The following is a 17378-nucleotide window of genomic DNA, read 5'->3' on the forward strand; positions in this document are numbered from 1 at the left end:
GTAAGTGATGTTCACTGGTCCATTCAGAGTCATGTGGGATTTCTCCAACTTCATATTATAATGGCCTTTCTTTTCCCAATGCTCTGAAGATGACGTAATGTAGAGAAAAAAATGGGAATCCTAGTGTTAGCTTTACAATTGTGCATTCGTCCACAGCACCTCCTGGGGGTAAATGATGCTAGAATTTCTTACTAGTGTTTTATTATCAACAGTGAGGATCATTTACTGGGTTTTGCACATCTACCGATGTTGCTAAACAGGTTTAATCATCGTGTATTGTAGAATACCTGACTTGCTACTGTTTAAAGTTGACCCAAAAATGAAAATAAGCTGAAAGTGTGCTCATGAGTTTGTGTCTTCATCAGATTTGGAGAAATGTAGCATTGCATCACTTGCTCACCATTGGAGTGAATGGGTGCCGTCAGAATGAGAGTCTAAACAGCTGAGGAAAACATCCCAATAATCCACAGCACTCCAGTCCATCAGTGAACATCTGGAGAAGAGAAAAGATGAAACACATCCAGCATTAAGATGATTTTAATTTTAAAACTGCTTCTTTTGGCTTAAATATGAATACATAATTCATAATATAAATTTCTTTATGGAGACTGTGAATGGTATTTTGACTTCAGGAAATGACTTTTGTGCTGTAAATGATGTTATTGTTACATAAAACTGTTTTTGAAATAAAATAAAATAATTTTTATATATATATATATATATGTATATATATATATATATATATATATATATATATATGTATATATATATATATATATGTATATATATATATATATATGTATATATATATGTATATATATATATATGTATATATATATATATATATATGTATATATATATATATATATATGTATATATATATATATATATATGTATATATATATATATATATATATATATATATATATATGTGTGTATATGTATATATAAAATATAAAAATATAACAATTAAATACGTAAAAAAAAAAAAAAAATAGAAATACATATATCCAATAAAACTAATAAAAATAACAATCACATAAAAAGAAATTGTGGCAGAAACTAAGAAATGAAAATAGTCAAAATAGTATTAATCCATAATAATTCTTCCTCCAGTGAAAAAGTGTTCTGGTCAGAATCAGGAGAGAAATCTGCACAGATCAAGTGTTTACAAAACAGGATTATTGTGATGTTTTTATCAGCTGTTTGGACTCTCATTCTGACGGCACCCATTCACTGCAGAGCACTGATGCAATGCTGCATTTCAAAAAATCTGATAAAGAAACAAACTCATCCTAATCTCGGATGGCTTGAAGATGTCTGAATTTTCAGCAAATTTTCATTTTTGAGTGAACTGTTTCTTTAATGTTGATGCAAACGCTCCAGACCTGCTCGTTCTCCAGATTCGGTTAAATCAGAATCAACTTGTCTTTTTGCCGAGTGCATAATCCTGCATCGTGTGATTCACCGCTCATAAATAATTCTGCATGCACACTTCCAGATAAACTCACCTACATGCACCAAAATGCAGGACTAAAAGGCCTAATTAGGTCAAATTGAACTTGAAATGACTGCATGAATTCAATATTCATCACTGTTGTAAACTTGTGCCGAATCGGCTGTGTTTTTGTCCAGTTGCCCAAAGTGAAGTGTTCCACTCGTGTTAAAATCCCAAAGATAAACAGAGACGTATGATCTGAGAAAATGTATCAGGGATGAAATGTCACACAATAATTCAGATCTCCGGCAGAGAATATGATCTCCATCTCTCTCTGATCGTCTATTTTTAGCGTTGTGCGCATTACACATGCTCTCTTTGGTCTCTTGTCATGGTTTGAACTCACCGACCTCTTTTCCTTACAAATGAAACACTCAAACGTCATGTTTTACAGGCATTTGCTGCTTCATTTACTATTCAGACCAATCAATCAGGTGATCATCCTAATATATATATATATATATGTTCTGGACTGTTTGTAGGTCGCTAAACAATTAAGCAAATTAGTGTCATGTTGTGAGCAGAACTTCAAAAACATGATTTATATACTAATCTAGGTTTTATTAATAGTTTAATTAGATATTTTAGTTTTAGAGATTTTAGTTTTAATTTCAGTTTAAGTTTTAGTGATTTTGTTGTTTTTGTCATACATTATTATTATTTAAAATGTCTATATAGTTGTTATTATGTTTATTTTATTAATTCAACTAAATGAAAATGAGACGCAGTTTAATTTGTTTATATATATATATATATATATATATATATATATATATATATATATATATATATATATATATATTATCTCAGTTAATGTAATCTTATTTCAGGTAAAATGAATATATTTTTTAGTTTTTTAATTACATTTTTTATATTTTTTTAGTTTTCATTGCTAAGTTAATGTTTAATTAAATTGTTTTCTTTTAGATTTTATTTTTATATTTGTCATTTTTAGTAATTTTGGTGGTGTTTCTGTATTTTTTGTTTATTTTGTCTATATTGTCTTTAGTTTTAGTTATTTTATATTATATTTCAGTTCATTTGTATCATATTTCAAGCAATGAAAATATTTTTAAAGCTTTAAGATTTTTTTTTTTATTTTTTTTTTTACATGTTGGGTTTCATTTTAATTTTAGCTAAAGCTTTGTAATTTTTACAAATATATATATATATATATATATATATATATATATATATATATATATATATATATATATATATATATATATATATATATATATATATATTTCTAAGCTTTATTTGTTTTTGTACTTCAGCTAAACAAAAATGAGAAATGTTGCTTTTGCAGCTATAGCTGAAATAAAACATTTTTATTTTATTTCAGTTAATCTGTGTCTTATTTTAAGTATGAAAATCCTTTCATAAAAAAAAAATCTGTAAAAAAAAAAAAAAAAACGCAACATTTTGTATTCAACTCTACAAATGCAAAAGCACTGTTAGTGTGTTGATGTGAAGCAGAAATGAGGTTGCAGCTCATCAGATGAACTTGATCTGCTTTTCTAAAGCCAAATCTGTGACAGACTCACTGATGGATTCAGTTCGGCTCCAGCTTCCCCCTCAGTGAGTTAAACTGTGCTGAAACCATATCTCTGTTGTTTTTCTGCAGCAAATGTTGGATTCGAACCTCAGCAATCTGATGAAGAGGAACAGTGAGCTGGAGAACCTGATGGCGAAGCTGATTCAGACGTGTCAACATGTGGAGGTCCTTCTGCAGCATTAGTTCAGATTATATCCACTTAATAAATGAGTTTAATGTTAATGTTTTACACTAGCGCTCAAACGTTTGGGATCAGTGAGGCTTGTAATGTTTTTAAAAGACGCTTCTTCTGCTCATCAGGGCTGCATTTATTTGATCAAAAATACAGAAAAAAATCAGTAATCTTGCAAAATGTTATTACAATATGAAATAATAGTTTCTATTTCAATATCCTTTAAAATATAATTTATTTCTGTGATGCAATGCTGAATTTCCACACATGATGTCACATGATCCCTCAGAAATCATTCTAATATTATGATTTATTATTAGAATATATATATATATATATATATATATATATATATATATATATATATATATATATATATAATTTTTTTTTAACTGTGATAGTTGCTAAAATAAAATACTTTTCTTTACATTTTGTTTTATTTCTGTTAATGTTTATCTTATTTCAAGTAATGAAAATGTTTTTATTGTTTTAGATTTTATTTTTATATTTTCTATATTTTTTTTAGTTTAAGTTTTAGCAATTACATTTTTTTGTGATTTTTTTATTTTTTTATTATGTCTATATAGTTTTTAAAGTTTGAAAACACATTAGACACATTTTAAAATACATTAAACCTATTTTCACACTATTTTGACATTATTAGTCAGTTTATAATAAGTTAATCATTAAAGTATGTTTACGTTTGTTTAAAGCCAGACAGCTGTTACTCTGCTTATATTATACAGCAATTATTATTAATAATAAATTATATTTTGAATCAAATATTTGTCCTTATATATATCACTCTTGTTTTTGCTCTGTGATTTAAGCCGTGCAGCTTCATGCAGCCAGCCTCCAATGTCTTTATTTAATGTGGTTTTTGTACACATTTGTGATATTTTTCCATTGTTTGTTAAATGATTTGATCATTTGGTCTCAGCACAATGCAGCTCTTCAGGAGAACAAACTGACAGAAGAGTGTGACACGCTGATAAACATCGTCCAGCAGAGAAGACAAATCATCAGCACCAAGATCAAAGAAGGAAAGGTACTCGAGCATTACACTGACAACAATCAGCAAAACAACACTTCTTATCTCCTCTCAGTTTGATGCTCAAATAAATGTGTCTTGATTTAACAATCTTTTAGACATTTGCGCTGGAAAATAAGACAAAAACACTGTTTTTTACAGTAAAAATTCCATATTTTCTAACGCTTGGGAGCAGAGCTATTCGAATATGTGTTTTTATAGTTTTATTTTAGTTAAAATAATTTATATTTTTTTGTAATTTTATTATTATCTGTTTGTTTTTGTTGTTTTTTAAATCATGTCTATGCATTTTGTAAGTTTTAGTTTTAGTTATTTTTCGACTAAATGAAAATGTAGCTGAAATAAAATTTCAAATTTGTAAATATTTTAAAATATTTTATTTCAGTTAATGTTTTTCTATTTTAATTCATGATTTTTAAAGTAGTTTTAGAGTTTATTTTAGATTGTCAGTTTTTATGTTAATTTTAGTAATTTTATTGTTTTCGTATTATTATTTTAATTATTATTTATTTTACTTTTTAGTTTTCATTATTTTAGTACCTGAACTATATGGAAAAAAAAATGTTGCAATGGCAACTAGCTAAATTTTAAAAAAAAAGTGAAAAAAAGTTTGTGTGTGTTTAAAGCCAGACAGCTTTTATTTATTAATTTATATATATATATATATATATATATATATATATATATATATATATATATATATATATATATATATATATATATATATAAAAGTTAAAATTATTGTATATTAGTAGGGAATTGTATTTTTAGTGTTGCTATTAAAACTCAGTGTTTCTCCCTAAACACCAGAGAGCACACTGATGAAGAGTATTGTGTTTTCTTCAATAAGGTCTTTACATGTTCTTTATGTGCTCTATGTTGCCCCTCATCAAACCCTTTTATATCTGATGATAACATGGATAACCGCTGGCGTTTTTACACTAGAAAAGGACAAACTCTTAATGTTGGATTGGCAAAGCTGGCCTGTTTGTGTCCTCATGCGTGTGTTTGTCTGTTTGTAGGTGGTCCGCTTGAGAAAGCTGGCTCAGCAGATCGCTAGCTGTAAGCAGTTCGTGGAGAGATCGTCCTCGCTCATTGCTCAAGCCGATCAGGTTCTGAAAGAGACGGACCACGCTCGATTCCTGCAGACCGCCAAGAGCGTCTCGGAGCGGTGAGGACACTTGTTAAGCTTAAAAGAAAAATGCATACTTTTGACCCATACAATGTATTTTTGGCTGTTGCTTCAAATGTCCCCCGAGACTTCAGACTGCTTTAGTGCTGCAGGACACTTATAGTGTAGAGGAAGCTGAGAAGTAAATGAGTTTGTGCATGATTGAAATCTCACAGAGTGTCGATGGCGACGGCGTCCTCACAGATCCTGATCCCAGAGATCAACCTCAACGACGCGTTCGACGGGTTCGCACTGGACTTCTCCAGAGAGAAGAAGATGCTGGAGGCTCTGGATTACCTGACCGGTCAGTTCTCCAGCTCAGACGAGTTTGGATTGAAAATCGACATGCATTAAAGCTTCTGAAAGAAGTACTTTCTGCTCTCTAATGCTGCGTTAATTTGATTAAAAATACAGTAAAAATTTGTTAATATTATTGTAATATTTTCTAAGTGAATATATGTTAAAGTGTAATTTATTTCTGTGATGCTCCGCTGTATTTTCAGCATCATTCCTCCAGTCTTCAGTGTCACATGATCTTCAGAAATCATTCTTGTATGATTTTGATATGATATGATTTTCTTGATTTGCTTCTCAAAGAAACATTTCTGATTATTAACAATGTTGAAAACAGTCATGCTGAAAATACAGCTGTGCATCTCTGAAATAAATTACAGTTTAAGAGATATTCACTCAGAAAATATTACAATAATTATAAAAAAATGTTACTGTATTTTTGATTAAATGAAAATATTACAATAATATTTCAAAAAATTTTACTGTATTTTTGATTAAATGAAAATATTTCAATAATATTTAAAAATATAACTGTATTTTGATTAAATGAAAATATTACAATAATAAATCAAAATTTTACTGTTTTTTTTTATTAAATTAAAATATTAAAATAATATTTAATTTTTTACTGTATTTTGGATTAAATAAGTATATTACAATAATATTTTTGTTTTACTGTATTTATGATGAAATGAAAATATTACAATATTTTAAAAAATTACTGAATTTTTGATTACATGAAAATATTACAATAATATTTCAACATTTTTACTGTATTTTTGATGAAATGAAAATATTGCAATAATATAAAAAACATTACTGAATTTTTGATGAAATGCAAATATTACAATAATATTTCATACTTCTTACTGTATTTTTTTATCAAATAAAAGCAGCCTTGATGAGCAGAAGAGACTTCTTTCAAAGCATTGCTGTTTACAGAGCTAGAATCCTTTATGTATTGTTTTGCATAAAATGTTTTGTGCCTTAAAGGGCAAACATATGGCAATAAATGTGGATGGCGTCACTATTATTAGCATGAAGTGTTTTGTGCAGCTACAGTGAGCCGTTGGCAGACTGTGTGTTTGATGACTCCCTCGAGCCGGCCGTCTGCCGTGACTCAGAATGAAGGACCGCACAGAGATGAAACACCAGAGAAACATATTTACTGCAGTCCCTTCTGCTCCTGTGAGGAGCTCTGAAATCTACACTCCACTCTGGCCTCGGTCGTGGGTTTGAGCGACACCGTTACTGCATTTTGTCTGATTTTTGGCACAGATGAACTTCATAAGGAGTCAAGTTTTGGCACGGACGTCTGGCTGTATCTTTAAATGCTTTGTCATTTTAGAAAGAAACCATAATGCCTTATTCTGAGAATATCTGAGAGGTTTGATAACAGCGCCACTCGGTGGAAAAAACAAATAAATACACTGATTTATATTGAAAAAAATCATGCATTCATTGGCAACAGATGAAGATCAGTCAGTCTTATGTGTTTGATTAAAATCAATAACTTTTTGTGATGTCCATCAGAGTTTGGCCCCTAATATATATATATATATATATATATATATATATAATAAAAAAAATTACATTTTTTTACCCCCTTTTTTCGGTTCAAAGAATTTACGTATATGTACCGTAATAATTTATATAAATTTTTCCCCCTTTTTTGCTATCTTGGATAAATAATAAAAGTTATGTATCAAAATAAATGCTAAATAATAATAATTATATATATATATATATATATATATATATTAGTTTTCATCTGTATTAATATTTTGATTCAGTTTTTAATTTTGTTTCGTTTAATTTTAGTTAAACCTAATAATTTTGTTGTTTCATTAGTCATTTCCGGTACTTTTTTTCTGTTTTAGTTATTTGAATACATCTAAAATGATTTAAATTTAAATGAAAAAAATATATATTTTTATATAGTTTATAGTACATATTATTTTATTTTAGTTTATGTAAATTTTACTTTAAAAAAAAAACAAAGTTTCAGTTTTAGATTGAGTCATCTGTAATAACCCTAATTATTATTTTCTTATAAATAAATATATATATATATATATATATATATATATATATATATATATATATATATATATATATATATATATATATATATATATATATATATGTTTTACAATTTATTTTGGAACAGGATAACGTATTTGTAAAAGGAAAGGCTTGTGTTTTACTTTTATTGCATTATTGCATTCATATAACAAAAGAAACAAGTGTTCTCAGTGTCTCCGCGTGGGCAAAAGAGGCAGAAGCATTAACATAAAGCATCATCTCCCACAGTATAGTTTCTATTTCGAGGTTAAACGCTGTGATCATCTCTTGCTCCTGAAGTGAGAAACAGCAGCTGATGCTAGTAAAGACATCGTGTGTTTATATGGGACCGTGCGTCTGCACAGCAGTAGATGTGTGTCCTGACCTGACACAATGACTGAAACAATCTCTTGTTCTCTCCCACAGCTCCGAACGCTCCTAACATCCGCGAGGAGCTCTGCACAGCGTCTCACGACACCATCACAGTCCACTGGAGCTCAGAGGACGAGTTCAGCGTGGTCTCGTACGAGCTGCAGTACACCATCTCCACCGGACAGACCAACGTCGTCAGTGAGTGAACGAGCAGACGATCAGAGAGGACCGACACAGAGCCAAAGCAGCAGAAAACACATTTCACTGCACTAACATCAGGAATCTTAACGCATTATTTGCAATTCATGTGCAACCTGCTTTTTTGTCATGTAGTAATTATTATTATTTTTATTTTTTATTTTTTTTGGTAAAAATGTTATACTGAGGTGTGATTATTATTAGCTAACCCAAATATGCAATTAACACATAATTAATATTAAGGGAGAATATTTGCTGTTCATTATAATGCCTGATTTCACCAGCAGATTTAAATTAAATCGTTTAAATAAATAAAAATAAAAAATAGAATTCTGCATCAAATACAATTCTGTATTTTTAGGAAGCAATAATTAGAAGTATGTTTAAACTTATGTCACATTAAAATTATTTAGGGGTGATTGTATTTTTACTGTCACTAATGCTAATTCATTAGACAGACAGAATTAATTAATATTTAGGTTTCATTTATTTCTACTTCAGTTTTAGTTTGATTACTTCAACTTAAAACACATTTCAGTTCATGATGTTTAAGCGAAGGTTTTTCGTTGAATATTTATATAATTATTATTAATTTTATTTCAGCTTTATTTCAATCAGTCAATTAAATTAATTTTCAATATTTGTTTCATTATGTTTAATGACGTTGACCTCATAGTAAAATTATTTAGGATTTCCTGGATGAATAAATTAATATTTAGCTTTTATATTTTTATTTCAGTTTTAGTTAATTAATTGTATTATTGTTAAACATATCTCATTTCAGGGTTTTCATCCATTTTTTTATTTTATTTTATTATGTTTTTTCTCTGTTTATGTTTATGTTTATTTTATTTTTATTATTATTATTATTTTTGTACACCATGATTTCACAAAACTTTCAGGCCCAAATTGATTTTACTTTTTGAGCTTCGTCTTAATACAATTATTATTATTATTATTATTATTATATTAACTCAAATTAATTCTGAAATCGTTTTTATTTTAATTTAATTTATTTTATTGTTTAATTTGTTTAATTTTTATTTTTTTTTTGTTTATGCTTGTTTATTTTATTTTATTTTATTTCATTATTTTATTTTATTTTACACCACGATTTCATAAGACTTTCAGGCCTGAAGTGATTTTACTTTTCAAGCTTCATCTTAATACAATTATTATTATTATTATTATTATTATTATTATTATTATTATTATTATTATTATTATATTAACTCAAATTAATTCTGAAATCGTTTTTAATGTAATTTATGTTATTGTTTAATTTTTATGTTTAATTTTTATTTAATTTTATTTAATTTTATTTTATTTTATTTTACACCACGATTTCATAAGACTTTCAGGCCTGAAATGATTTTACTTTTCAAGCTTCATCTTAATACAATTATTATTATTATCATTATATTAACTCGATTTAATCTTGAAATCGTTTTTATTTTCAGAAATGGCACATGCAGAATGATTCTTAAGCAGTATATATGCACCTCTGTTGTGCACACGTTCACAGTGAAGGAGCATATCAGTGTATTATCGGTCTCCAGTAGAAATGTAGAGCGTGTTTTGGGTTGTTGTATTAAACATGCGTGTCGTTTCAGGTCTGTGTAACTCGATGGAGAGCTGGATGATCGTGCCCAACATCAAGCAGAACCACTACACGGTCCACGGCCTGCAGAGCGGCACCAGGTACATCTTCATGGTGAAGGCCCTGAATCAGGCTGGGAGCCGCGGCAGTCCTCCGGCCAAACTCAAGACCAACAGTGAGCCTTCTGTTCACTCACACTGCAGCACACATTCATCTCACAATCATTTCTACATCTGAAGCCATGAGTCTCCGTGATGCACTGATGGGATGGATGTGATCGTTTGTGGATGGCAGGTCAGCCGTTCAAGCTGGACCCAAAGTCGGCCCACAGGAAGCTGAAGGTGTCCCACGACAGTCTGACGGTGGAGCGGGACGAAGCCTCGTCGATGAAGAGCCACGCTCAGGACCGCTTCGGCAGCTCAGGGAACTACGGCGTGCCGGGGAACGTGTTCATCGACAGCGGCAGACATTACTGGGAGGTTCTGATCGGAGGAAGCACATGGTGAACACACACAGAGCACAGCTTCCTCGTCTCGTTCAAACCTAGTGATACCACGGGGCTTTGTCTCATGACAAGATATTGGACAAGAGCCTAGAGTTATTGTAGTATTATTTAAATATTGTTATATGATTTATTACTATTTTAAATTAGCTTTTATGCTTAATTTTATATATATATATATATTTTTTTTTTTCTGAAATGTTATATGCCTTTGTCATTTTATTTTACTTATTTTTACATTTTTTAATTTAGGTTTATTTATTTTTTTACTTCAGTTTTAGTAATTTTAGTATATATATATATATATATATATATATATATATATATATATATATATATATATATATATATATATATATCTATATATATATACACACACATACACATAAAGGTTTATATTTTATTTAATAATATTTTATTTATATTTCAATTTTATTTTAGTAATTTTAGTTCTTCAATTTAAACCTATTTACTGTATATCAGTTAGTTGCCAAAACAGCATTTAGATTTTTTTAAGTTTAAGCTCTTTATCTAATATTTTATTTATTTTGATTTTATATTTATAAAACTTTTAGAACTTACATTCAAATTTATTTCTGTTAGCTGCTAAGACAGCATTTAAAATGTTTATGTTTTTTAAGTTGAAGCTTATAATTTTTATTTTATTTTATAACTTCAAGTTTAAGTTCTTCATCTAATATTTAATTTTACCTTTATTTCAAATAATTACCATTCATCATTAGTTATAATATATCATTAACAATATCGTCTACACTTTTAATGATAACAAAAAAAACCTTATTTGCACTTAAACTTGTATAAATCAGAACATTTTGCAGCAAATCATCATTTCTGAAGATCATGTGACACTGAAGACTGGAGGAATGATGCTGAGAATACAGCTGTGCATCACAGAAATACATTACTGTTTGACACATATTCACATCAATGCTTTAAGTGGGCTGGTACTCAGTACCGCCACTTCCAAATATAGCTCTTGAGCGTACCACCACCTCTCCGTGCGCCCAGAACGTGCTTTAAGCGTACCAGTACGTTCATTTGGACATCTGTTTTAATAGAGGTTTTAATCCTTTGCCTTCACTGCCGCTTTTCAGAGCGCTCTTCACAATGCACTCTTCCTAATTATATGAAGGTATTTTTGATTCAAATTAACTGAGCACCTGTGGCAGTGCGATTTGTAGTTGTAGAGAAAAGCCACACATGTGTATCAGTAAATTTGAAGTCACAGAGTGAAATGTTTTAAGAGTTGCAAACCTGTAGACTTTTTTTCTCTCCCACAAACACAACACAACAGTTACACCTTCTCAGATTCTTCATTGCAGGTGCACAAATCCTATTCTACAAATCACACATTTAGAAACTCGTACGCTCACATTTTTGAAACAATTGCTGCAGTGAATGTGGTGCAAAACGCATTTACACACCCGCATCAAGAAATGTGAAGTCGTGGAGAAATGTTGAACATCCGCAAATCAGTACGTGAATTCATCAAATGAGAGTTGCACACTTGTAGAATATTTTCTCAGAATGTCTTGTATATTTTTCTACCACAAACACAAAGTACATAACTACAGCTTCTTGAATCTGCTGCGATGAAGCTCAAACACTGTTTTTCGCTTTCAAGCGACAAGTTTCGCGCTCTCCCTTTTGCACCGAGATATTTGGTTCAAAAGTGTTTTGTGCATCTGTAGAGGTAGTGGGCGGGGCTGTTTAGAGATTACAGAATTTCAGCCAATCAGAAGAGCTTACTGAGCCGGTAGATATACGCCCCAAGCAGTTTTACGCCCCTGTTGTTCCTCATGCGTCCAGTAGGGGGAGGCAGTATATTAGTATATGAGCCCAGTCATTTATAAGAACAGCAGACCATATCTATATGTATGATAGCAGCAGACCTTCTTGAAGCGATACGGATGAGGTATGTTAAATAATCTGCTAAAGTACTTGTTGTTGATTGTATTGTGTAATGATGCAACATTTATTATTTATAAAAGATTGATCAATTAAATAAGAAAGAATAGCGATATCAATTCAAAAGATGGATCAGTTTATTTCGAGAGGCAAAAGTACTTGATTGAGTCAGATGTTCTGTCTGACTCAAACTTAACTAACCACAGTCTATCATCAATGGACAAGAAAAAAAAAATTGAAACATGACATCCTGCCATTATTTATAAATAACCATTGTTTTCTACCACTATGCAACTTTTGCTTTTTTATTTATTTTTATCAGTGGGTGGGATCACTTTGACCGCAGGATAAAGAAACAATTAAAGAAGAGTGGCAAACCATAGGAGAGTCATCTACAGGAGTCATGCTGTTAAGAAATAACCAAGTCATGGTGTTAATACATTTTTTTTGTGAACAACAATATTGTCTTTCTTTTAAATGACCCTTGGAACTTTAGAAAATTGTTAAATTTTGTTGGTCTTCATAAAATGCTATGTAGAACATGTTCTGTTGCTGTATAACGAGCAATTGTGAATTGTAAAGCAAATATTTCATTTAGGATCCATATGATTACACAGTACTGTATGTCTAATTGCCTGAATATGGTTAATATCTAAATATAACTTAATATAAATTCACAACATCATATATCAGTCAATCTCTGTATATAAAAACAGTTTATAAATATATATAAATAATACATTTTACAGTAGGTCATAGGTCTGCAGCCTCCCCCTACTGGACGCATGAGGAACAACAGGGGCGTAAAACTGCTTGGGGCGTATATCTACCGGCTCAGTAAGCTCTTCTGATTGGCTGAAATTCTCTAATCTCTAAACAGTCCCGCCCACTACCTCTACAGATGCACAAATCACTTTTGAACCAAATATCTCGGTGCAAAAGGGAGAGCGCGAAACTTGTCGCTTGAAAGCGAAAAACAGTGTTTGAGCTTCATCGCAGCAGATTCAAGCAGCTGTAGTTATGTACTTTGTGTTTGTGTTAGAAAAATATACAAGACATTCTGAGAAAATATTCTACAAGTGTGCAACTCTCATTTGATGAATTCACGTACTGATTTGCGGATGTTCAACATTTCTCCACGACTTCACATTTCTTGATGCGGGTGTGTAAATGCGTTTTGCACCACATTCACTGCAGCAATTGTTTCAAAAATGTGAGCGTACGAGTTTCTAAATGTGTGATTTGTAGAATAGGATTTGTGCACCTGCAATGAAGAATTTGAGAAGGTGTAACTGTTGTGTTGTGTTTGTGGGAGAGAAAAAAAAGTCTACAGGTTTGCAACTCTTAAAACATTTCACTCTGTGACTTCAAATTTACTGATACACATGTGTGGCTTTTCTCTACAACTACAAATCGCACTGCCACAGGTGCTCAGTTAATTTGAATCAAAAATACCTTCATATAATTCTTCCTAGTTCGGAGTATGGAGTGTGAATCATTTGAGTCAGTTCGGGAGTTCGGAGCAGCTTCGCGTATCATTTGAATCAGTTCGAGAAATCGGAGCGGGTTCGCGAATCATTTGAGTCAGTTTGGGAGTTTGGAACGGGTTCGCGAATCATTTGAGTCAGTTTGGGGAACGCAAATAATTTGAATCAGTTCGGGAGTTCGGAGCAGCTTCGCGGATCATTTGAATCAATTCGAGAGTTCGTATAGGGTTCGCGAATCATTTGAATCAGTTCAGGAGTTCGTAGTGGGTTTGCGAATCATTTGAGTCAGTTCGGGAGTTCAAAGCGTGTTCGCGAATCATTTGAGTCAGTTCGGGAGTTCAAAGCGGGTTCACGAATCATTTGAGTCAGTTTGGCGATCGCGAATCATTTGAATCAGTTCGGGAGTTCGGAGTGGGATCGCGAATCATTTGAGTCAGTTTGGGGAACGCGAATCATTTGAATCAGTTTGGGAGTTCATAGCGGGTTCGCGAATCATTTGAGTCAGTTCGGGAGTTCAAAGCGGGTTCGCGAATCATTTGAGTCAGTTTGGCGATCGTGAATCATTTGAATCAGTTCGGGAGTTCGGAGTGGGATCGCGAATCATTTGAGTCATTTTGGGGATCGCGAATTATTTGAATCAGTTTGGGAGTTCGGAGCATGATTCATTTTAGTCAGTTTGGGAGTTCGGAGCTGGTTCGCGAATCATTTGAGTCAGTTTGGAAGTTTGCATTCAGTAATGCAGTAGCTCTTTCTAAGGGTATTTTTTCAAAATCCTTTTGCACATTTTATTTATGTTCAGTAGTTCTTTCTAGCTCAAGCAAATCCTCAAACTAATAAAATGATTTATTATTAAGGTTGCCTTTTGACTGCTGTATATAAAAGCCCTTCAATATAGTTGTTTTTACCTCAGAGGATGAGGGGAATCATCAAAAAAAAAAAAAAGAGGCTATAATAGAGTACCGGCACCTCTTTTGGGCCGCTTAAAACACTGATTCACATAGAAAACAGTTATTTTAAATGATACTAATATTTTACAATTTTTACTGTATTTTTGAACAAACAAATGCAGCGCAAGTGAGCAGAAGAAACTCAAAACATTAAAATATCTCAATTATTCAAAACTTTTGTCCTCTCTTTTTCCTTCTAGGTTTGCTATCGGGATCGCCTACAAATCGGCTCCCAAGCACGGCTGGGTGGGGAAGGACTCGGCATCATGGGTCCTGAGCCGCTGTAACACCTCGTGGGCCGTGCGTCACAACAGTAAGGAGTTCCCCATCGAGCCGTCTCCTCACATGCGGCGTCTGGGCGTCCTGCTCGACTACGACCTCGGCTCGCTGTCGTTCTACGACGCCGCTGGAACGCAGCACCTGCACACCTTCGACATCGCCTTCTCTCAGCCCATCTGTCCCGTCTTCAGCGTCTGGAACAAGTGTCTGACCGTCCTCACCGGGCTCCCCATCCCAGACCACTTAGAGATCAGCGACCCGCGCGACTGAACGCTCCTCCGTTAAACCTGCCCACAGCGTGACAATGAACTGGAAACTCATCCGTGTCTTGTGTCTTCATCAGATTTGGAGAAACGTAGCATTGCATCACTTGCTCACCATTGGAGTGAATGGGTGCCGTCAGAATGAGAGTCTAAACAGCCGATAAAAACATCACAGCACTTCAGTCCATCAGTGAACATCTGGAGAACACCAGAACACTTTTTCACTAGAGGAAGCGTTATTATGGATATTATTTTGAATAAGCCCAAACCAATTTTAGTAACTTTCTTATGAGCTTTTGTCATTTTTGTTAGTTGTTGTTGGGTTTTTTTATATTTGTTTTTAGCTTAAAATAATTTTCGTTTCCATTACGGTTTCAGTAATTTAGTACTTCCACTTAAACTTATTTATTTCAGTATGTTACCAAGGCTGCATTTTTTTATTTAAATTTTTAATAAAAAATATCAAGTTTTATTTTTATTTCAAGTTTAGTTTAATAAATATTCATATTTTTTTTTTATATGACATATTTTAAATATGTCACCATATTTAGTTTATTACTTATTTCAGTCAGCATTTCATATTTAAAAAAAATTAAAAAAAAAAGTTAAATTTCTTCACATAATACATATTTTATTTCATTACAATTTTTTTTTTTTTTTTTTTTTTAGTTAATGAAAATGGTTTTAAGGAACAATAACAGTAATTTTTCCGAAGTTGAAATCATTCAAAGTCTCCATAAAAAAATTAAATAAATAATAATAATGCTGTTTTTTTTTTTCAGCGTTTGTCTTCTCCAGATGTTCACTGATGGAGTGGAGTGCTGTGGATTATTGTGATGTTTTTATCAGCTGTTTGGACGCTCATTCTGACCGCACCCATTAACTCCAATGTTGAGCAAGTGATGCAATGCTACATTTCTCCAAATCTGATGAAAACACAAACTCCTCCTGATCTCTGATGACCTTAGGATGAGAACACGAAGCACATTTTCATTTCCAGGTGAACTATTCCTGCAGATTTAAAGCAAACAACAGCGATGCATCCCTCCTGACCTCTTCTTAACAGCAGGTGTGAACCAGGCTCTAAACACCTGCAGAACTGGACCAAAATTGTATTAAAATCCATGATAATGTTCCTGGTTTCACTAACAGATCGTACACTGTACGCCGCTGCACCTTGAATCCTAATAGTTGAGGATTATTCATGACTCTTCTGTCTCATGCACCTCGAGTCACTTTATTTACTCATTCTTTAGGATTTTTAGTGTGACCTCAAGTCCGTATAAGATCCAAATTCATGCATGGAATCATTATTGAGTCGTTCATCCTCAATATATTACCAGAAAACACTCCTGTGCTCTTCACATCCAGGAACTTTTACTGCGTTCGGGAAATTTAATACTAGCTGACTACATACTTTCAGTTCCAGCATATTAAAATGATTTCTGAAGATCATGTGACTCTGAAGACTGGAGGAATGATGCTGAAAATACAGCGGAGCATCACAGAAATAAATTACACTTTAACAGATATTCCCATAGAAAGCTGGTGTGTTACATTGTAAAAATATTTCATAATTTTTACTGTATTTTAAATCAAATAAAAGCAGCCTTGGTGAGCAGAAGAGACTTAATTATCGGAATTATTCCAGTCTTTTGACCTGTGGTGTTTACTTATAGAACGGCTTTTTCTATGCTCTGTAATTGCATTTTGGCAGATGTTGTAGGTCATCCAGGTGTTTTACTGACTGAATATATGCATAGAGTGCATTACAGTAAACATTTACAGTAAAGAGTAGTGTGTGATGACGAACAGAGCCATATATTGTATGTGCACTTTTTCTATTTATCTGATCTTTTCCCTGTAACTTTTGCAAGAAAGCTGTGACGGTTAATTAAATTAATGACATTTTCAGGAGTCTTTGGTCTCCCTGCGCTGACGCTCATGACCTGACATGAACGGAGAAATGCCAAAGTTTGGATATATCCTGAAA

General features: G+C 32.1%; 1 protein-coding gene across 3 annotated transcripts in view; it reads left to right on the forward strand.

Moving 5' to 3' along the window:
* The window catches only part of LOC113052902 (E3 ubiquitin-protein ligase Midline-1-like), a 33145-nt gene extending 17317 nt beyond the window's left edge, over nucleotides 1–15828 (forward strand). For 2 of the 3 annotated variants that reach the window (XM_026217378.1, XM_026217377.1), the window contains exons 3-10: nucleotides 3126–3221; nucleotides 4169–4276; nucleotides 5302–5450; nucleotides 5627–5754; nucleotides 8235–8378; nucleotides 9992–10153; nucleotides 10273–10480; nucleotides 15044–15828. In XM_026217378.1, the coding sequence (XP_026073163.1) occupies nucleotides 3126–3221; nucleotides 4169–4276; nucleotides 5302–5450; nucleotides 5627–5754; nucleotides 8235–8378; nucleotides 9992–10153; nucleotides 10273–10480; nucleotides 15044–15392 (1344 nt within the window). In that variant the 3' untranslated portion in view covers nucleotides 15393–15828. Of the gene's footprint in view, nucleotides 1–3125; nucleotides 3222–4168; nucleotides 4277–5301; nucleotides 5451–5626; nucleotides 5755–6800; nucleotides 7256–8234; nucleotides 8379–9991; nucleotides 10154–10272; nucleotides 10481–15043 lie in introns of those variants that run through there. The other variant, XM_026217379.1, reaches the window with a different exon arrangement.
* Nucleotides 15829–17378: the final 1550 nt, after the last annotated feature.

Source organism: Carassius auratus, chromosome 34 (assembly GCF_003368295.1).
Source record: "Carassius auratus strain Wakin chromosome 34, ASM336829v1, whole genome shotgun sequence".
NCBI classification, from domain to species: Eukaryota; Metazoa; Chordata; class Actinopteri; order Cypriniformes; family Cyprinidae; genus Carassius; species Carassius auratus.